This window comes from Cavia porcellus, unplaced genomic scaffold (assembly GCF_034190915.1).
Source record: "Cavia porcellus strain 051 isolate PalLab524CR breed Dunkin Hartley unplaced genomic scaffold, mCavPor4.1 scaffold_2, whole genome shotgun sequence".
Lineage (NCBI taxonomy): Eukaryota > Metazoa > Chordata > Mammalia > Rodentia > Caviidae > Cavia > Cavia porcellus.
Genome location: NW_026947485.1, coordinates 9,028,911 through 9,051,477, shown reverse-complemented (window position 1 = coordinate 9,051,477; position 22,567 = coordinate 9,028,911). Strand labels below are relative to the sequence as shown.

Sequence of the window (22,567 nt, the reverse complement as noted above, 5' to 3'; positions counted from 1 at the left end):
CAAAAATCTTCAGATAATACCACTGAGCACACTGTATGGGGTGTTCCTCAAGTCAGCTGTTAATTGCTGAGCTGCCATTCAGAGCCATGTGATCTGCAGCAAGTGAGTGTCCTGGCTGGGCCTCAGGTTCCTGATCCATATGCTTCTAAGAGCTTAGTAGCTTTCAAATTCTGCCCTTGTTGGCATTTGAATCTTAAATGCCCCCAAAAGGCTCTTGATTTGGAACTTTGGTGTCTGATGCAACACTCTTTAGAGATGGGCCTTTAGAAAGAGGATTGGATCAGGAGGGCTCTAATTTTATTAGAATACTGGCTCATACTTTGGTGGTATTGTTGGGAGGTAATGGAAATTTAGGAGATGGGACCTGATTGAGAGAAGTGGGTCTTGGAGGTGTGACCCCGGGGACTATCTCTTATCTCCAGGTGCTTCCTCCCTGGCTCCATCCCCTCCACTCCAGGAGGTGAGCAGCAGCTGCCTCCTCTGCATGCTGTCAGCAAACCATGGACTGAACCCTCTGAAACCATGAACCAAAATAAACCTTTTCTCCCTCAAGTTGCTATTCTCTGATACTTTGTTAAGTGTCAGAAGCTAACACAGCTCCCTAAAGGCCTGAGGTTTCCAGAACAGAAGCATCAGTGATGCAGGGGGTGGGTGGTGGGAAGCATATTGGATGAAGCAAAGGAAGCCCAGCTGTAAGTAACAGAGCTCCTCTCTCTCCTGTCTTGAAATTCTTACTAAATTCTTACGTGTTTGAACAATGAGTGCTACTGCTAAAAAAAATTCAGCTCAATGAATTCAAAGTTTCTTTTAGTTTCAATTATCATGTACTTCCTCAGAAATTTATGACCCTTGTCCATTGAAACAAAGAAGCAGAAGCATGTATATGAATGAAAGTAACAAATCCAAGAAAATTGAGTAAAAACCAAAACATCATTTACAAGGTACCATGCAGTGACCAAGATTCTTTCTAAAACAGTGACACTTGGACTCATCCTATTTATGGGGAGCCCCAGCTACAACAATGGTAACTGAGTTTGTGAATCAAAAGAAATATAGAAATTATTACATGCGCATTCTGGAAAAGGTAATTATTTAAACATTGTAACAGTTTCTTGGTAGTTAGTGATTTCTGAAACTACTCTCCTTTCCAAAGCAAATATCAAATTAAAATTCTACACTTATGATCACCATGTTGCTACTAGCAGTGTACATGATCTGAGAAATAGTTGGTTTAATTGATTTGAAGATATATATTTAGGTAAATATAATCGCAATGTTCCCTCTGTATGGAAACCTGTACTGATTTAAAAGAGATAAACACATCTGTAACACAGGTTGTTTATGGCTTGAATTGCTTGAATGGCATCTGAAAGCCAAGGAAACCCTGTAAACACGGGAATATACGGAGGTAATGGGTGCAGCTGTTTAATCTGTAAGTGCTATAAGGATTAACATGCAATGGAAAGGACTGACTTCACATATGCTACATACTGAAGGTTACCCGTGATTTTTCTCTACAATTACCTCTCTCTACCATTCAAAACCACAACTGTTGTGTCAGTATGTGTGTGTATTAAAGTGTGGTATTTTCACAGTTTCGCTGCTGAAATATATGTGTTAGCTTGGAGCAGCAGCATCTGTTAACACCTTGCCATGGATTAGTTTATCTGGTAACTAACTTTCAAAGAGGGTTGACTCCTGGGGTAGGGACACGAGCGGATGGTGACGGTTCCGTGGGAATGGAAATCAGGCCTAATACAGGAAGGAGGAAGGCACCTTCCCATCGAGCCACACAGGGAATTATGGGAGCCACGAGGTCCAGCGGAGCCAAACAAAGAATGAAATGTGGACCAAAGAGTGTCATTAAGAGAAGTGTAGAGAACAAACCTTACATTCGCTCAAACAGGCTCAAATGTGTTGCGCAAAACCAAGATTATGAGTGAATCAAATCATTTTTGTTCTACAGTGATTTGGGACAAAAATGAGGAGTCAGTGTTAACATTTTTTGTTAGTAAAAACAGATTGTATAGCCCGTATTCTAAAAGCAAGTTTCTTAAACATGATTTTATGTTCTAAAATCATCTAAGTAATACATTTTGCAATGGTAAAAGTTTTTAAGTGAAAACACATAATATATAAAGGCATAAATAACTCTGCCTTTAATAAGACATTTCCTATTATAGCCACTGAATATCACATCTGCTACAAGGATATTATTTTTTCCCACATTCCATGTGCACAGCTCTGATTAGCACAGGTAAAACCTGCACATCTCTTTCAAATGATGAATTAGACCTAGGGAAATGAAAAGATGTATTTTATTCTGACACATTTTATTATTAGGAGAGCTCTGAATAGACCTTGTTTTTTGATAATACCTTTAAAAATGAATAGTTTGTCTCAACTCTGTGTTATGCTTACTGTTTTTCAGGGGGGAAAAGAATGTCTCTTGCCAGTACTAATATCATTACAGCACCACAAAGCATTTTATATTGCATTTGGAAAAAGAAACTTTAATAAGATCCTTTCCACACTTTTTCTTCCATCCAGTCTTTGCTTCATCTGCTGTTTTCAAAATAAGTGCACAAATGTTACAAAGTAAAAGGAGACATAATTATCAGCCCAGGTGTCTTGGTTTATGCCTTTCCTGTTGTTCATTTATATCACTGTTCAGATGTATTCCTTCTTAAAAGTTTTATCTCAGAGTAAAATTTAAGAATAAGATGTTTTGAAAGGGAAAGTGTGATCTCAAAAGGAAAGAGCAACTGGGATGGGGAAAGGAGAAAAGGAAGAAGGGGAAACATTGTGTGTATATAGTATACATATATGTAGGTATATTATATATATATATATATATATATATATATATATATATATACACACACACACACACACACAAGGTAGATACCTACACTACTAATCTGTTACTTCATCAAAAAGAACATTTTGTATTTTCATTGTTTGTTTGATCATTTTTTCATGCCTAAATCTTGTAACCTGAACAACTACTTCTAAGATGACAATTTGCAATATATGGACTATTGTTAATTTCCTACTTATTTTGGAAATTCTGTATCATTTGTATCGTTTTTGTTTTATTTTTAAATAAAAAGAATAAGATTTTTAAATAATTTAATTTCAAAACTACGTTAGCACCAAGTGTACTACAATGTTTAACTTTTATCTATTTGTTTGCAGGGCTACGGCAACACACAGGGGCCAGGTTATTTTCAAAGACGCACTCGCCCAACAGTTGTGTGAACAAGGAGGTAAGACTCGTATTTGACCTGGTTGTGTCCAAATCATTTATGGTTCTATGTAACCAGTAAGTGTTTCATTACTTTGACTTGGCTGTGCCTTTGTATTATGGACCATTCTGTACCACTAAAAACTACTTATTTAGTAATTATTGGTTAAGGTTTACCATTAAAAATACTAGGCAAAACTAACCAGAAGAAAATTCATGTTTTCTCTAATGAATTAGCTTAAGTTATCCTAAAAATACAAATCTGTAATTCTCTATATTTACAATGCTGTACCATATTCTGCCTGCACTGTCAATTTAAGATTTAACTGTAGATTCTTTATGTAGTATCAGATACGTGCGATAGCGACCCAAGAAAGCAATTTCTGCCCTGGGACTGACACATGCACAGCAGTTTTCTCCACACCAAACTCCCACAGATGCCCGCTTGGACACACATCACCCCAGTAAAGTGAAAAGCGGGATCCCTGCCTCCATGCAAATTAGTCCTTCTCCCGTGGGAGCTTGCTCCATAGATGGACACCATGGTGATCTCTGGTTCCTCCGGAGCTGGCAGGGAGCCTGGTGTGCAGCAGCCACTCCGGAGCTATTGATAAACAGATCCGAGTTGGCTGCAGCCATACACGTGTTCTTTGGTTAAGCCTCTTGATGGTGCATGCTTGGAAGCCAAGCTTCCACTCAACATCAAAGATGTATCATCAATTTTTGTTTAGAATTTTTGTTTAGATATTTGAGAGACTTTTGTTAATTGAAGGATTATACATTATTGAATGTAAAGGAAACTTTACTAAGTATCTTTCTGCTAAAAAAAAATCTGATGGGCTTAGGAAAAAATGAGGAAAATTCTATTGCTTTTTGAAAAGCCATATATATACTTGTGATTATATATATTATGATTTTTATGTAAATAATGCGATGTTTGTTATTACTGAAAGCTTTCTGATTATTCACTTACATAATTCTTGAATCAGAAAATTCGACTCTAAATGATACTTTCCGACATATTATCAATGTGCTTTGGTCACAGATTTTTACTCTGTGATTTTTTATGAATGCAAATATTAAAACATACATTTTTGTATGTAAGTTCATGAGTTCTAGGACAATGTAAACCTTTTTCCAATACTTTAAAAATACTCACATTACTGAAAATATAGAACACCATGTACCAGTAATGCTAACATCCTGAAAACCCTTTAATGTCATCAAATGATATTTCTACTTTTGTTTACATTTATCATTGCCTCAAAATGAATTTCATTTAAGCCTGGAATTTTTAACTCTTTTCTATTGCAAATGAGTTGCTGAGGTTAGAGCATTTTGAATGAAAAATCAAGAAAAATCAGTGGGAAAAAAAATGTCAACCAGTGAAAAAAAGAATTACCTCACAAAGTACGTCATATCGCACATGACTATGATTTACTTGACGGTAGATGTGGTATTATTAAAAATGTTGTACAGCCGAGGGCCGGAAGGAAAGAACTGAGCTCTTCAATGCACCCAATCCTTCAAAATCATGTCAATTTAACCAAGATAAGGTAAAAAAAAATTCTAGCAATAATGACTTCTCACTGTCAGGAAAGAGTAAGGAAAGCAATTGGTGCTGTAAACTATGTATTTATTTTGGCCCTATCTACTTTTAATTAAAACATGAGTGATCTCTTCAAATAACGTAATTTAGCATGCGCTAATTTTCTATGCATTGGTTTAAAAACATCTGCTATGCTTATTAGAAGAAAAATGATGGTCTCTATGTACCACAGCACGATGCCTTTCAATTATCACATCATCCATAGATTTGTTGATTTTAATTAATAAACATTTCAAACAAAGCAAAAATTTTTATAAAGCTGAGAGACACCTACTGTTCTAAGACTGTGTTGTTGGCTCAGGGTGTGAAAAATGTGAAAGGGTTGGAAGGCACACTCATGATGCCTTCAATGGTCTGCAGTCTTGATCCCTTCCTGGAAGACCTCCATTGAACTGTATTCCCCACGCAGGCAATGGACATCTTTAACACTTCTGCCCCAGCCCAATACAGGCCCGCAGTTCTTGAGGAATTCTCAGGCCAGGCTGTCACTGGCAGATCCATGGGTCATAAGGGAAGCTAATTTTGCCTGGAGCATTAGGAAAGGCTCCCCAGGGAGGGAGCCCTTAATGGTCTTTGGGTTTAATAGAAAAGGGGAGGAGATTGCATTGGTCTCCTTCCTTCCCTGCTGACCCAGCTTTGATCTGCCCACATCACTGCTCTGGGAATTGGTTAATAGCCTCCTTCCTCATTGCTCTGTCCTCCTTTTCTTGGTGCCGATACAGAGTTGCAATAATGACTTTCTAAAGTGAAAATCCGATTCTGTCATTGCGGCTCCAGTGTCTCAATTAGAAGCGATAGCTTATCTTCAGGGTAAAAGTCCCACTGCTTGTCATGCAAACAAAGAAATTATGATCTAGCATTGTTTTGCACCCTCTGCCTCATTTTTTTTTTCTATGTGAAACTTCCTGTTGACCTTCTCCTGTCATCCAGTGTTATTTGCACCCTCTCTTCTCCAAGCTTTCTTTGCCAGAGTGATGCTTTCGAGTCTTTTTGTTCAGGCTCTCTGAGACTTTCAGACCTGGCTTAGGTATTGCTCCTCCCGCCACCCAGAGGGAGGTGGCACTTGGTGAGCTGTGACTGGGACAGCATCCCAGCTGTGCCTGTGTTCAGACGTCATTCAAACATGGATGCGCCTCTGTCTTGATCCATCATGGTCACTGAGTGACCTTGTCCCAAGAAAGTGTTTGGGGAGCTTGTGGATGCGTGGCGGTTGTGCGCCAGGGCCACCCCCTCTCCAGCAGGGGCTGCTTCTCCCTTTCCTGTGGCTGTGCAGTCATTTACCTTTGGATTTCGGACTTGACAAGGGCTTTGGCAGCATGGCTCTGCCTGTGTGACCTTCTCTCCCAGACGCTGCATAGGGCCAGCGAGTTACAAAGTAAAGAGAGCAGGCGGGAGCCAAGGTCTAAGGAAGGTCAATGGGTGCAGAAATATAGAGCTTCTGCTGATCACGGTGTGAGAATGGGAATGTTCCCTTTTTTCCCTCACACCTGGTTTTTTTTCAGTGAGCTTATATTGTTTGGGTGATAAGAAAATAAAGCAAGTTTCACCAAAGAAGTGTACTTACATGCTGCTGCCTTTGAAGGGGAAGGAGCGATCCTGCCGAGGCAGGTGGAGTGACCCTTTCCTGTAGACCTTGCAGCCTCTATTTTACTCCAGGAAAAGGAGGCAGACAGTGAACAGGAGAGATGCAAGCGCCCCAGGAAAATCCTAGACTGTGACCCTCCTGGCTCCCCGTGGGGTCCCTGGCTGACTGTCAACGTGGTCTGTCCCTTTGTGTCATCATTTTTGTTTCATTTTCCCCAAATAGGAGGATTTTGAAGGCAGGAATCACCATCACGACTTACTTGTTTTGTTTTCCGTCACCTGTAATAATGGTTGGTATTAACCATACACTCGATAAATGCCAAAAATTCACTTAAATGTTCGACGGTTGAAGACTCAATGCCCTTCCTGAAAAATCCTTCGTCCTGGCACGGACCCAAAGTTTTTGCACTTCTCATCTGGGGCTAGTGCCCTGTGTGTGTGAGAATGTAAGTGATACACGATATTTTCCTGCTTTCTTGAAAGTGGAAGATTTTAGATTTACTCACTGTCAGTAGAAAAGAAGGGACATCATTCAATATTTCATGCTCACCAAGGCTCATTAAAAGCCTGTGACTGGCCAGGTGTGTTCTACACTAGGTCAGAGATACATTAATATCTCACAGCTGCATTCCAGGGAAAGGAGACAGACAGTGAATGTGAGACACACAGTGAATTGCGTGGGGTACTGTGTTAGAGGTGACAAGGAAAAAATTCCTGCAAGTAGAGAGAGAAAGCACACAGTGTTGGGGGACGGAGGAGTGACTTGCAGTGTTTAATAGGGTTACTGTAGGTTAGGAAAGGAGAGCAAAGGAAATTTCAAAATAGACTAAAAACTTAAAAGGAACTAGGACAGATCAATCTTTTACGAGAATTATTGAACGACCCGGAAAGAGCTGCAGACTTAAAATACATCAGCCTGAATCATGGAAAATATGCTCTTGAAAATTTTAATATGAACATGGTGTGAATAAATTGAGGGTGAGCAATAATATTTGAATGTATGCTATGGCCATGGCCTGCAGGATCCTTATCTATAGATTAAGCAAAGAACCAAGAAAGCTTACAACAAAAAACGTACGACTTCTAAGTATCAGGGCTAGAATCCAAATCCCTGGAGTCACAACCCAATCAGTGTTCATTCCATTATACCAACTAGATTCTTAGGGGTGGGAGAGATTAAACCCAGGGCTTTTGTAGCGAGCTACATCCTCAGATCTCTTTTGATTTTTCATCTTGTGCAGGATCTTGCTAAGTCCCTGCATTGCCCAGGCTGGATAGAAACCCTCAGTCCTGTTTCAGCCTCCCAGAACCCAGTAATTCAGATGGCCACTCCTTCCACTCACTTGAACCTTACTGGCACCCCAGTTTTTGAACCTAACCTTGCCCCAGGACTTAATACAGATAGTTGAGATAAGGGAACAAAGACCCCTGCCCCAAGTCTGTCCTGGAAACTTCCCAAAACTTCAAACCAATACTCAAATGCACCAGACCTCCTTGCATGACCTACAATAACTTTTCTTCCCCTAGAGCTTATGGAAACTTTGTGCACATAGGCTGTATCTCCTCCATACAGTTATAGTAAGTGAATTGTGGGAAATTCTGTGGTGGTAGACTCAGCTGACATGATTCAGTATCCTGCTGATCATGCTCTGGAAGACCCCTTTGGAAGGTCTACCACAACAGGCGCGGTGTTTAAACCCTGACGCCTAGGCCCAGGGCACTCCTGCCATTTCTCTAGGCCAGCACAAGTCCTCACTCTGAGGGTATTACCGCTTTAGTAAGCTTTTCAGCTGTCAAGCAGCTGATCCTGAATCCTTTGATCATCACACTCTAGAACCTAGATACCCATTCCAAGGCCCCTTAACCCACACTTAAACCTTGAAGATCTTTAGGAACCACTCTCATGAGACAGGGTCAGAAGAGGTTCCCATACGGCAGATAAAGAACCTAGACCCACCCTCCCTACATGTAGAAAAATGTGCAGATTTACTGGCTCCCATCACACACACTCAAACAGAATTTTCCAAACTCATCAAAAAGAAGCATCAAGAAATTAGACAAAAATTTAAAAGTACATGCTCAACAAAATAGAATGGGATCCCTCAGGAGATCTGAGGTGCTTCAAAATCTGATGCTGATATACCTAAGAGAGATTCAGGGATTAGAAATCTGACTAACTGGTGCATTTGTTGGATGAGGACCCTAAAGACATTTGTCCTCTTATGCAGACAAAGAGGTGATGGTCCATTCATAGGTGAGAGCTGGTACCAGCCGGGGGTCCATTCATGAGTAAGAAGATACAGCTAGAGTCCATTCACAGGTGAATGGGAATAACAGAGCCAGGCTTACTGTGCCTTCAAGGACCTTAGGAACTTTTCTGACGGGATTTTGTTCTGAACCTGCAGTTTGTTTATTGAAAGTATAATTTTAAAATTATGATTTCCTGTTTCATACTGTATTTCTTCTATGCTATCTCACCACAACCTCACTCAACAAGATTGTTCCCTACTACTCAAATTCCGCAGAAAACAGGAGAGAATATAAAGGATTTGGAGCCCTTGTGAATCCACAAACTTAAGGCCGCAGGATTCAGCATGAAGCTGATATAAGCGCATCAACCTTGCTACAGCTGGGCGCAAATCACAGTCAAGGACAGAGTAGGGAGAATAATAGTGCACGTGTGTGTGTGTGTGTGTGTGTGTGTGTGTGTGTATACTCATCGGCCTGTGAGTTTCTTGGCAAATCCTCTTCAAACATGCACATCGATTATTTAGCAAGGCCAGATGGCAGGCTTAGCAGTCCTGCCCTGTCGCACCCCCAAAGGGTGCCTGCCATTTATAAAGCACACTGGAATTCTCTGCTGTTGGGTTGGTAGAAGCGGCTGTAACCAAAGGCAAACGTTTCATGTCAGGAGAAAAAGAGTCAGGCCTGCATCTGGGGCAGAGACCCTTGGCGCTCTCTGCCAGGCGCAGCAGCTTTCCTGTGAGAGGTAGGAAATGTGGCCGTGTTCCCTGCTGCCCACTGGGTCACAGTGGAGGCCTGCGTACTTTATTCAGGCCCTCAGATCTTGGGAGTGTTTAAATCACTTGGATTAAGGATTGGGGAAAGTTTCCTTAAACTGGGAGGTAGAGGAAAGGGGAAAGTTTAAGAAGCAAATCTATTCCTGGGGTGTCAAACCTACTTAGATGTTTTTCAGTGTGCTGTGAGAACCTTCTGAGGCTGAGCCCACAGCTCAGTGGTTGGACGCTTGCCTGGGGTGCACAAGGGCCTGGGTCCCGTGTTAGAACCACTAATAAACACAGAACTTTAAAGCATAGGCCTTTGATACCCAAATACCATACAAACTGTTAGATCAAACATGCCAAGATCTTCCCATGGCTAAGCCTTGTTACTCAATAACTTATATTACTAAATATCTTTCTAGTCACCTGAAATGCACGCTTTATTAAATCAGTCTTGTTTCTCGCCAATGGAGTTTTACTGTTATCTACTTGAATTGTTAAAGGGGGAAAAATAACATCCTTTGGCTAAGATTTACCCAGTGTTAAACTTTTGCTAGTCAAAGACATCTGTTTTTTCCCTGGCCGTTTCCTAGCTTGAATTTCAGGTTGGCAGTGCCAGCTGCTGTTCGTGACATTGCTGTTTACCCCCAAAAAGAGCTAAAGAGGCTTAGGGAAGACCGACCAGGATGCCCCAGCCCCAATCTTGTATCAAGTGTCACAAACAAACCTACAATGGAAGGAACTGAAGCTCATGGCAGCAGACGTGTCCCTGTGTGATGCGGAGGACAGACAAGATCAAGGGCAGACACAAAGAGATGACTCATGGCCACAGTACAATGTCTTGCTGCTGGCTTTGGGTGGGTCTGGCTACCTTTTTAATTTCCTGAAGAGGGATGTTTTGGACTGGTGCTGTTTATTCCAAGGTGATTGAACATAGATTTAAACAGCCTTCTCCTCAAATCTGAGTGCCATATACATTGCCCCCCTTGACAGCTTTATCTAGTCCAAAGTCAAAACACCAAGATTTATGTGTGAAAAGGATTTGACACTGAGTTCTTCTGACTGCCCCCAGAAGTGTGCTTTCCACTCATGCTGCCGTATAATCTGCTAGGTTCCCTCGTGTTTGGAAGGGCAGGACCGAGATTTCTATCTCTATAATCACTTTGAGGAGGGGTTAATAAGGCCGCTACTAACACATAAATCACATTTCTCTTTTGACTTCTGGTATGCCATTTCTATGCCACCTATTCATCCAACCTTATTCTAATGTACCAGGGAAGATCCAGTTTTTTCATGTAATAATGATACAGATTTTCAACATCAAGTTTTCAGGACTTGAAATTTATGAATATTCACTGGCATACATTAGGGTGCAGGGGGAGCTCCCTACCAGCCCATGGGAGGGGTGTGACAGTAAGAGGCAGGTTCATGTCCTGTTCTTAAATAGCTTTTAACATTAGTGTAGAAATCTGACTCAAAAAGAGAAAGACTAAAATATGTTTACAGAAAAGTGTAAACTCGGGGAAAGACGTGCCTTCCGTCCCCTGAGTCTTTGCACCAACAGTTTTGCTCCGTCTCCTTCATAGCTTCCGTCTCTCACTTTCAAGGTCTGCTTCTCCTTAACCTGCTGACAACCAGCGCTGCTTGGAACAAGAACACGAGCATGTCCTCAGTGACCGTGTGGCCCCTCTGGCCCCGTTTGTCCCCACACCCCAGCATACTGAAAGAGCACCGCATGTTCCTAGGCTTCCCTGCCTTTCTGATCCCGCCACGTGGCCTCCACGGCCAGTACACTATGGAAACCGCATCCCCCAGGTCCCAGTCATCCACCAGGATGCCAGCCAGTCCGAAGGACTCAGCCCGCCTGACTTCTCTGTCCCTCTCCCTTTCCTTACTTGGGTTCCTCTTCTCCACACATGGCACACTTTGGGGCTGGCAGTGCTTGCCTTTGAGCTCATCCTATGGCCTGTCACCGCCAGGGATCTTACACAGATGGTTCTTATTGCCCAGCCTCTGTCCCTTTGCTTCTGCTCCCTGCTGGCTCCAAGTCACAGCGAAGCAGTGGAGAGAGTGAAGTCCGCACCGTCTCCCTGGGTTTGAATTTCTGCACTGGCACTTTCCTGGCTGTGTAGTCTTTCTAGGACTCAATTCTCTCATCTCTAATTTAGGAAAAATTATAATACTGACCTTTCTGGACATCCCATACCATTCCCAAGAGCCAAGCACAAGATTCCATGCCCAGAAGAACATAGTAAAGTTCTAAGGATTAAATGCCATAATGAAATGGATAACTTAGTGGCTAGCCCATAAATACTCTAAATGTTAGCTATCATCATTATTAAGGTGCACTTACATTGAGATGCCAGTCTGGTACCTTGAACTCAATATAATCTAAACTGAACTTTATTTTCCCCCAAACCTGCGACCCTGTTATTACAGTTTTGATTGGTGGCTCAATAATCAACTCAAATACTAGAACAGAAACCTTGATAAATTTTTTTGCTTATGTTTTTTCCGACTTCTTCGCCTATACCCGACATGCCTAAGACCAATTAATCTTTTTGATATCTTTTGTCAAGCCTACTGCTTTCCCCTCCTCCTCCTCCCCTTCCTCCCCCCTCCTTCCCTTCCTTCTCCTCCTCCTCCTTCTCCAACCTCCTCCTCTTCTACCTCCTCCTCATGTTTCTCATTCTTATTTCTGAATGTTGTTTAAAATTCCTGGGTGTTGAGGCTTTAGATCAACTTACAACCATACTCACTACCAAATTCCCCATTCTTGGAGTTCTCAAAGGTCATTTTTTAAAAATTGCACAACAGTATTATTTTTAAAAATAACAATTTAGTAACAACTCGAATGGTATATTATTTTGTATTGTAGTTTTTCACTTACATCCTTGTTCATATTTGTGGGTATTTTTTTAAGTGTGTCGAGGTGGCCCCAGGAAAGGTGGGGTACGGGCATGGGAAGACACAGTCACAAGTTTTAGCGCTGAAGTCTCATCACTGACCCTTCACAGTAGAATAAACCTTACCTAGGAAAAGTTCTCCATCCCCCGATTGTAAGTTATAAAACTTTATTTTTGTTTTTATCCTATTCCATTTATTTCAGAGTATAAAAGATGATCAGTTGTTATGAAATGCAAATCAAATCAAGGTGGGAAATGAGGGTAGGAAGAAAAAAATTGCTAATATTGCTGACTGTGTGTAATTTAGCTGTCTTTAAATATTAAGTAATCTTTTATACTGATCATAAGTATATTCTTGAATACAGGAAGGACTGTTTTCACTCTAAATTTATAACATTTTTGGAAGCTTAATTATCATACTTGAAGGTCAAACAGTGTTTTATTGCAATAAAATACAAAAAAGCAATAAAGAACTTATTCCTGGGGAGATGAAAGTCTAGGTTCATAGCTCATTAAGTACTAACTTCACAGACTATGTCTAATTTGTCATATTTAGCTTTGGAAATTTAATACATTTGAATTTCAGATTAGGTGAAGAGCTACCTGAGGGAGACAACCTAGGGCCTTTGAATTCCAAAGCGATTCAGGAGATAGAGTTCCTGTAACCTAGCACCTGGATTTGTAAGACTTGCCTGTTATCACGTATATATTGCTTGCCTGTCTCAAAAGCTTTTGTTGAACGTGATTAACAATATTAACACACAGCTCACTAATCACTCTCCTAATTTGATTGTAGGGATCCTTTGCCTTTTCTGCCCAGGGTAATTAAGTCTCCACCACTCTCATTGAGCAGCTTGTTAACCAACCAGGTTGGCTGAAATGATCACTACTAATGAATCTTGGAGTCACATGATTGCTTCAAAGTTTCTTTCTAAAATAAGTCAGTTGCAAGGATACTTGTCAAGAGAATCACCTTTAATTTGAGGAAATTAAATGCAACCTCATTTTTTCTAACGTGCCCATCCTGCATTGCTGTGATTTCATGAGATTTTGATGGCTCAACTTTTGAAAGAACATAAACGAATTTCACTTTCCTCAGCACAGAATGGCTCTGAGTGACTGGCTTCCTGCCGTGAGTCCCCAGCCTTTTGGTGGGACAGTGATTCCTTAGTTGATACCCGGCACAGACTTCTTTCCTAGGGCTAGTTTACTACTATGTTTCATAGAAGTATAATGGAAGTCTCATGAGTAATTTTAAATATCACGATAGCTACATATAAATAATAAAAATAAATAAGTGAAATTAACTTGCTTGCATGTTTAATAAAGAATTAGAAAACATTAAACATTTTAATATAATATAGGTAAGGTAAAATTATTATTTATGATGACTGCAAAAATCTAGGGTGTATTTTAAATTTAGGAATGAATGCATGTTGTCAGCACCACAAAATATAAAAATAAAATCATTCAAGGTTAGTACAAGAAAAAAAGAGTGCATCTTGACCAGGTGTGGTGGCACACACCTAATCCCAGCACTTAAGAGACTGAGGCAGAAGATTGCTTCGGGTTCAAGGCCAGCCTGTATGGCTAGCAAAACGTTTCCTCAAAAAGACAAAAAACAGGGCATCTTAAGTACTGGAATACTTGATATTTTTTAAGAATTTTATAAAATTTAGAATTGAAAAATAGCTTCATGTACCAATCGTCCTTACCTACTAGAAGATCTTCTAATAACTAAATTTAGTACCAAACCTAGTTTTCCATTAACATCCTCATCCAACTTGACAAAATTTATTCAGTTCTTAGAAGAGCTGATATAACTTTGGCACAAAGTTTCAAAACTGTATCTATTCAAGTATATTCACTTGTACCTGTATCAATCTAGTATTACTAGCATGTAATTTTCAAGAATATTGTATAAATTGAGAAAACTCCATAATTATTAATATAAACAAGAAATTCTTTAACTTTTGTAGCTGCCTGCAAACAATTTAGATAATGCTAAGATCTACAATTAAAATCTTCTAAATATGGATCCACGTTAGGAAAATGTAGAAATATCATGAATTTGAATTTTAGAAATTTCAGTTTTCTTGCTTTTCTGGAAACTTTCTATTCAGCTTGATATTGGTGAGAAGACACGTCATGCTTTGTTTTTGTCTTGATTGTCGGGTAACTGACAACTGCTTCTGTTTGGAGAAACTAGAGCTAACAATTCAGTCAGTTTTGGCGAAACTCTCCTCAATATCAATAAGCATTGGCACAATACACAAGGTCTTTAAATTTATTGGCTCCTAATATTTATAGAATCTGCCTAAAACTGCTGAACGCAGGCATTTCTAATATGTATGTTAAGATACCGTAGTATCTGCTTTGTTTGGATTTTTAATTTATCATAACTGAATTATTTCATATCATAATGGAAACCACATTTTTCACATCGAGCTGAAATTGTTCTTTGACATATAAAATATTTTAAAATATGTATGTCATGAATTTTATTTTGGGGTAGTAAATTAGCGTTTTTTTCACAGATTTGCAAATACTTAGAGGAAATTAACGGTTTTTTCCCAGATTTGGAAATACTTAGAGGAAAAAATCAGCAAACTTTCCACAGGGCAGTGACCTGTACCTCCATGCCCTTCTAGAGCATCCTTTCTTCAAATACCTGTTAACATGCCCCGCTGTGCTCCTCAAGTCCAGAGGGTCCTTGCGTTTTCACGGCTAAGTCTGAAGTCAATCCCACGATCCCATTCTCCTGATAGTTCCCATTTTATCTGTTCAAAATTCCATTGAGTCATGCTGAAGTCGTGGTCCCCCAGCAGGCCAGGCCCGCTTGTCTGTGCCTTTCTTCCTTGGAAGCCAGCGCTTCATCCCTCCCTTGCCTCTGTCTGTCTTCCTCCTACTGGTCTTTCAAAACTCAGCAGAGAAACCATCTTTTCCAGAAGCTTCTCTTGAGTTTCTTCTTCCCCAGTCAGCCTGGTTGAACCCCCGGTTTGACCCCTTCCTGTCCTCCTCAGCCTGGTATCCTCTGAACTCTGTCATAACACTTCCTACCCTGTGTTGCAACCGAGTGCTGGGAGAGCTGGGTTGGAGCTTTGGGTTTCCATTTCCTAATGTCCAGCACAGCTCCTGGTATGTTCCGGTACTTGGAAAGGGTTTGGCACATCCAGTAACCATGAGGTCCCGTGTCTATTGTGTGCTTACAAGGATACCCAGCTAAGCCTGTATAGTGAGTGACCTCTGTGTAAGAGGGTCTCTTCCTTCTAAGGCAAAGACATTACTTTTAAATACAATAAATAAAGAGTTGGCTATCTTATTTTAGGGTGTTTATGAATATTTTGTTCCTCCTAGACAGAGTCTCTAAAACTTGGATTTATTTTATCTGACCTAGGTTGTGTATTTCTGACTATTTATCTCTGACTTTTGCTTTTAATGCTAACCAAGCATCTTTCTTTTCCTCTTTTGATGCAGCTCCAACCGAGGCCACCTCACACCCACACCTAGGTAAGTTCAAGGCTCTTCTCGTTGTTCTTGACCTGCTGGTTTTGCTCTCCTGGTTTTGTGGGCAGATGCACAGAGGAAGGAAACTCCTCAGCCATCTCAGGTGCACTGACCGGTTATGGAAGTGAGTCTCAGACCCAGGCAGGGCTTGAACACAGAACGGAGCACATTCATGTATTTGTCTGTCATCTGGTCACTCACGCCTGCCAGAACCCTCCTTCCAGGGGTCCTGTTCAGTGTCACGTTTTGCCTGAGTGTGTGAATGATGGGTTTTCCCCAGCGGTGCATCACCAATACTGTAGTACACACAGGGCCAGCGGGTATGGGAGCACTGATGTGGAAGAGTGGCGCTCCTTACAGATTTGAGATTTCTGCTCAAATTAGTACACTGAGAGACGGAAACAATTTGATCATTTCTTCAAAACTCTAAAGGAGACTGTCTCGACTGTCTGCTTTTCCACATGGCACATGATTTTTCTTCATTGTCTTATACTTAGTGGTTCAGGTTTTCGGGGCAGGGTTGTACGGTGGTTAAGCATACAGCTTCTGGAACTGAGCTGCCTGAGTTTTTCACCTTTACCATAGGCAAACCCTGTGATATTGGTGTTGCCTCAACTCCCTTATCTGTAAAATGGGATTGGTGATAGCATTTACCTCACAGGTTGAAGATTAGATGAAGTGATAAGACATGTGATGAGTGATATGGCAGTATTTGGCAACAGCTAAAATATCCATTAAAACATAAAATACAGGAACAAATTCCCATTGAGGCTGATCTATTGCTTTTGTACAAAAGCCTCTAGAAAACCATTGATCTTTCAGTTAAGTTACTTATTTGTGTCGCTAAGAATTTATTTGAAAAAACAATTTCCTATGCTATTAGTAAGAGTGAAAAATCATCCTTACCGGTTCCCGCCTTTTCAGATGCATCTCACTGGGGGACTTCAGACAGGTCAGTTATTTGTGTCTTGGGATTTTGCTTTCAACCTATAAACCCAATTAATTTATTTTTCCTCACTGGAAAATCTGCCTTGAGAAGCTCGACTTTTATGTCATGCTACAGCTCGGGGCTGCTCTGAGTTCGCAGCTGCAGTACCAGCTTAGAAAGACGCCTCCTGGCAGCCGGACCGGCTGTGACCCGCAGTGGCGCAGCTGAGCCTGGCCAGGCTGGAATCTGAGAGTGAGCCCCATACCCTGTGGGCATTTCAGACGCTGCCTCTCATCGCTGGGAGGAATCATTAAATCACTCCCAAGCACTGCGGACCCCGCTCTCCCCAGCGTCCAGCCTCATTCTCCTCTTCTCGCGCCCGAGGCTCTCAGTACTTGGGATGCCCTGGTGTCCACGGCTTCATTATGTGCCCGCCTGCTGGCAGACCTGGTTAAAGGGGCCGGGTGGGGCTGTCACCAAAGAGAATTGGAAAGTATGCTTCCTGACTCAGGAAGAGATTTTAATTACCCGGTGAGCTCAGAGAACTGTATTTGAGTGAGCATCCCAAAACCATAAAACCGCTTTTAAACTAAATTTCAAATTAAGACTTTTTTGGTTAGTCAGATGATATGATTTTAATTTTTCCGAAAGTCATCTGTTAACTTGTTCAAAGGAAATTACAAAGAATCAGAGAGTTTACTTTATAGTTGAAATAAACCTGAGCAAGTCATCTGAATCAGATGACAGTGTTTTTAAACCACTAATTAAGTTTATTCTCTTTTTATATCTTGAGCACACTTACACTACGGCTGCCGTAAAATTTTGCAACCCATTTTCAATGGAAATATATACCCTCTGCTTTATGAAAAATTCTCTGATCTTGGGATGCTCAAAGCTCTGCTGAAGCTTAAAAATGAGTATTTAACACAACTCAGCAACAATGGTAATATATTTAAAAGCATCGATGGCTCCCTGGCACACCTGCTGATTTTTAAATCAGCTATACTTAGGAATTTGCCTTATTCATAGAGATAGTAGCTCCTACACAGTAAATAAAAAATGAATGAATGTAGGGAACGAAAAGCAAGCCAGAACAAGAAGAATAGTAGGAAAGAGAAGATAAAATGGGTCAGTAAACAGCAGCAGCTTTCACCACAGCTAAGCAAGCAGAATCCCCCATCACCCTCCTGCTTTGAAGTGAGATAGAGGCTGAATCTGCCTGACAGGCTGTCAGAAGACACGGATGGGTGTGTGGCAACAGAGGAGGGACACTGCCCTGTGGACTCCTACGGTGACTGCTGCTGACCTTGGCCTCCCTGCCTCTCCTGCCTGCAACACTTCGATGGTCTTTTCCTCAGGGACTCCAGGCTTCAAGGTGGCGAAGCACTAAGCCTTCACCCCAACGCACTGTGGCAACAGAGCAAATACAGTCAGCTGCCTATTTAAAATTCAGTGTTTACTTTTAAATGCTATATATTGTGCTTCAGAAGTGCAGCATGGTAGCACTTCTCTTTAGCTAAGTGTGTGGTTGTAGTATAATTCTTTCCTAAATATTTCCTCCCCCTCCTTTTTCTTTTTTAGCTGAAATACATACTGACAGCATTATCCTACGAGATGACTTTGACTCCTACCACCAACTGGAATTAAATCCAAATATATGGTAAGTTGCAGGACTAGACCTTGTTTTGGTTTATTTAATGCAAAAAATAATAATAATAATAATGCCGACGGCACTCCTAAGGAGTAGTTACTTAAAATTAGATTACCCACTAATGCTAGAGTGTCAGAGGTGTTCAACTGTGGTATGAACGTAATGTAGACTGCACATAATGCTTATCTGCTTATTTCTTTATTTTTTCAAGGACTGAACCTAGGTGTTCGTCTAAGCCATAGGTGTGGTTTCAATATCTGTCAGTTTTACAAAAATACTGATTTAGAAAACGTTACGCTACAATGCTTCTATTAATTATGCTGATGCCAAATGAAAGAAGGAAAATGTCTTTGCTTGAGATGATGCATGATTTGAATCATGTTTCCAAACAAATCCTAAGTTATTAGATCGCCTTGTGATTTATACTCCAATCTTTTCCAGAAGACTATTTAAATGCGAGCTCCATGATGTTTTTGAGGGCAAAGAAATAACAAACTCAAACGTGTTCACCAATGACTACTGCATACAGAGATCACTGCCTGGATTTGTTGGCAATTTGTTATATTTTGGCTGACTTGGAAGGAGAAGATCTGTCAATCCCGGGCTGCAGTCAGTCTACCTAATTTGGAAAACTATCTGAATGGGGGTTTTCTGTGACATTATATGCCATTGTATGGATGGGGAAGAGTCGAAGAAACTCCAAACTTTGCAGTGATAATGGGACTCGAAACAGTATTCAGTACTAAAAAGAGAATAACCATTTCACCTTCCAGTGTCCAGATAGTCATTTCTGTCTTTGTTCATTTTTACTGTTTTAATTAGCAGTAATTATATATAGAGAAAATTAATTAAAGGTTACAGTTCTCCCAACTAGCTGGTTATTTAATAGAGAAGACCTAAACCATATCTTTAAAAGCTTGTAACCTAAGACAAATGAAATGCGCTAGAGAGGTACAAATAATATGCTATGAAAATCTAAAAAAAGGGACAATGACCCTGGGCAGAGTTTCTTGGAAAAAGCAGTCATGAACTAAGAGTTGAAGATGACCTAGAGACAGTGTTGGGGTTTTGGACAACAAACTTTTACATCTTTTCTAGAAAGAAATATAGGTCTACACCATGTAAATATGGAATAAAATATTATTAGACTAGACAGTCATAAAGTCTCACAATTAATATACCACTTAAGGAGGCGATCACTGGGCTCTGTCTCTCTAAAATTTATCATAAATTTATTAAACAATTGAATTCCTTATTAAGAAAAAAACTTTCCCAAGTGTTACTTTGCCTGAGAAAAATTCTCTACTTCACTTGAAACTTGACTTTTTATATTCCACTAATATAGATGTTATCAAATGATTTGTTTCTTTGAAGGAAAGTTCTTTTCTGTCAAGCTAATTTATGAGCTTCAATGAGTTTTCTTGACAAATACAAAATGTGACTTTTATGTAGTTCAAATTCTGTCATTTTTGAATCAATAAAATGTGATTGATTCTGCTTCACCCATTTTCATGACTGATCTCATATATGCTTTCTTGGCCAAAATTATAGATTTTGTGTCTCTTTAGCTTAAGCTATGGCTTATATGTGCTTTCTTGGCCAAAATTATGGATTTTGTGTCCCTTTAACTTAAACTATGGTTTTTCCTACTCCTGTAGAAAACCTCTTTTTAATCTTTAAAAGTCAATTTCTTCTGTCTCCTATCAAACATGCTTTAGAAGTAATTTTAATTTATCCCTTATAATTCATAAGCTCCTTTGTTCAGTCTTCTAAAATTAAATAAAGAAAAGAAAAACAAGCGACAGTCACTCATTATCAGAGAGATGACAGTGAGGGCAAAACCCGTGGAGACTGAGCTCAGGCTGGTCTGCTGTGACTCCTGAACAGGCCTCTTGCTGGGTACCCGGAGAAAGGGAGGGACCGCTTCCTGCCACTCAGCTCCACCCCGCCAGAGGAAGCCAGAGGAACACCTTCCTCGCCACCCACCTTCCATGAGTGCAGCTGCTCAGTGTAAACCAGTCCCGCTGTCCCTGGCTCTCTCTTCCTCCTCCTCCCCCCTCTGTCTTTCCCTCCCTCCGTCTCTCTCTCCCCCTTCTCTTTCCTTTCATCCTCGCAGCCTCTGCCTCCATTTCCTCTTCCCTGTCTCCCCCACTTCATCCCCTCCACCTGTGATGCATTTGCAAGACAGACTGTTTGCCTCTTCTAAATTCAGATATTGTCTTTTAAAAATAATCATTATTACTAAAACCCTCTTAATGTAATTTATTTAATTGAGTTCCCGAGTCTTCCTTCATTACATTTTTGTGAAAGACAGACACCGAGTTAAATATATCTCCGTTACATAACCTATGGGATACACTTCAGTGAATAGCAATAGAGCAGAATCACAGAGGAAAGAAAGCAGGTTATTAGACGTCTTAATAACCATAAACTCTGTAAGACAGAAACCAGTGCCCAGTAAAGTCGGATATCCCAGTTAAATATTTCCAATAAAAAAACAAAGACTCGTTTGGTTTTGGAATCTCATAGGCAGTTTTTACTCTTCTGAAGTCTCTTCTAGGTACACATTCTGTTGTGTGAGTTTCCTCTCTTACAATGTTTCTCCCACAGAAGAATGAGAACACCAGCAGCTCTGTGGTGACATTGAAAAGAGAGTCCTTGGCCCCAACTGTGTGTCTCAGTGCTGGCCACACCCACTGATAGGAGCACAGTGCTGGGTGTGCCATGTTGGGCTAAGTTTTCACCATTCAATACTTCACCAAATTTAAGAGAAAATTTGCTACTTATGAGACCGTGTTTCTTCCATGGGGTTCTAAAAGCGTCATAGTCATTATTCAGTTTGTCTTTTATGGATAAGTAAAAGGGCAAATCAAAAAACTAAAGTTAAACCAGGCGTAGTGATACATACCTGTAAGTCCAGCACTCTGGGAGGCTGAGCCAAGGTCCCAGGTTGGAGCCCAGCTTGGGTAACTTCACCAGATCCTGTCTCAAAATAAAAAATAACGAAGGGAAAAGGCCCTGGTTCAATCCCACTATGGCAGAAAAAAAAGAAAGGAAGCAGGAAGAAAGGCAGAGAAAGGAAGAAAAGGGAAAGAAGAAAGAGACAAGAAAGAGAAAGAAAGAGAGAGAGAGATCATCCATGTACATGTAGTGCTCGACTGGTTTCAAAGTTAAATTATTTTCCTTGCTTCCATAACTTCACTTAAAGAAAGTAACTTTCCATGTAATTAATATCCAAGTTCTCTCATGTACAAATGACTGCACATAAAAACAATATAAAATGATATTACTATTATTATTAATAAAAGAAATAGCTGTTGCTTTTTAAAGTGTTTGATGGAAGTTGGAATAAAACCAAGAATTTTTTTTTTTTTTTCATCAATGCCATCTTGAACATAACAACTACCTACTCGGTTGAAATATTTGAGTTTATATAACAATTAAAATGTGATTTGCTGAAAAGTTTAATTAATACAGAACTATAAACCATAAAAATAAGTCTTTCTTCTACAGCAGACCTGCATTTTTCCTCCATAGGCATCAGTGGAGGTAACAGTCTCTGCAGGCCCTTCCAGAACTCTCTGTGCTTACACAAATGTAGTTGTCAACTCTGCACACAAACTTGGGTATCAGACAAGTAAAACTTTCTTTGTTGTCCCATAAACCAACTTTTTTTTATCATCCCTTTCTATCAGATTAGTGGAAACTTAATTTCATGCAACTCTGGTTTGCAGTCTCTGATTTTTTTGGAGTTTTTTGGGGGAGGCACCAAGAATCAAACTCACAACCTTGTGCTTTCCAGGCTGGTGCTGTGCCACTGAGCTATGTCCCTCTTTCTGGTTTTTAAACTGAGTTTCAAGGCCCTCCTTAGCGCCACATGAGGCAGTAGGTAGCCACACACCTCCGTCCCAGATGCGCCCTCCTCCTGGGTGATGGCTCCAGGCTCTGGGGACTGATCCACACAGGCAGCCTTTGTTCCGTCCTACCAGCTCCTTCTGGACAGTGGCTCTGCTTTGAGTCCTTGGACAAGGTGCGGGAAGCGCTCAGTGTTGCGGGACCTGGGCCACCACGGCAGTCTCTTGGATGCTGTAGCTGGGACAGCTGTGGTCCCTCTGCCTTCCTGATCAGCATAG

General features: G+C 40.6%; 1 protein-coding gene across 2 annotated transcripts in view; it reads left to right on the top strand.

Annotated features, from left to right (window-relative positions):
* Reln (reelin) overlaps nt 1–22,567 on the top strand; it is a 442,954-nt gene that overhangs the window by 198,663 nt on the left and 221,724 nt on the right. For both annotated transcript variants that reach the window (XM_063237786.1, XM_063237784.1), the window contains exons 4-6: nt 3,199–3,269; nt 15,826–15,858; nt 18,365–18,443. In XM_063237786.1, the coding sequence (XP_063093856.1) occupies nt 3,199–3,269; nt 15,826–15,858; nt 18,365–18,443 (183 nt within the window). The remainder of the gene's footprint in view (nt 1–3,198; nt 3,270–15,825; nt 15,859–18,364; nt 18,444–22,567) is intronic.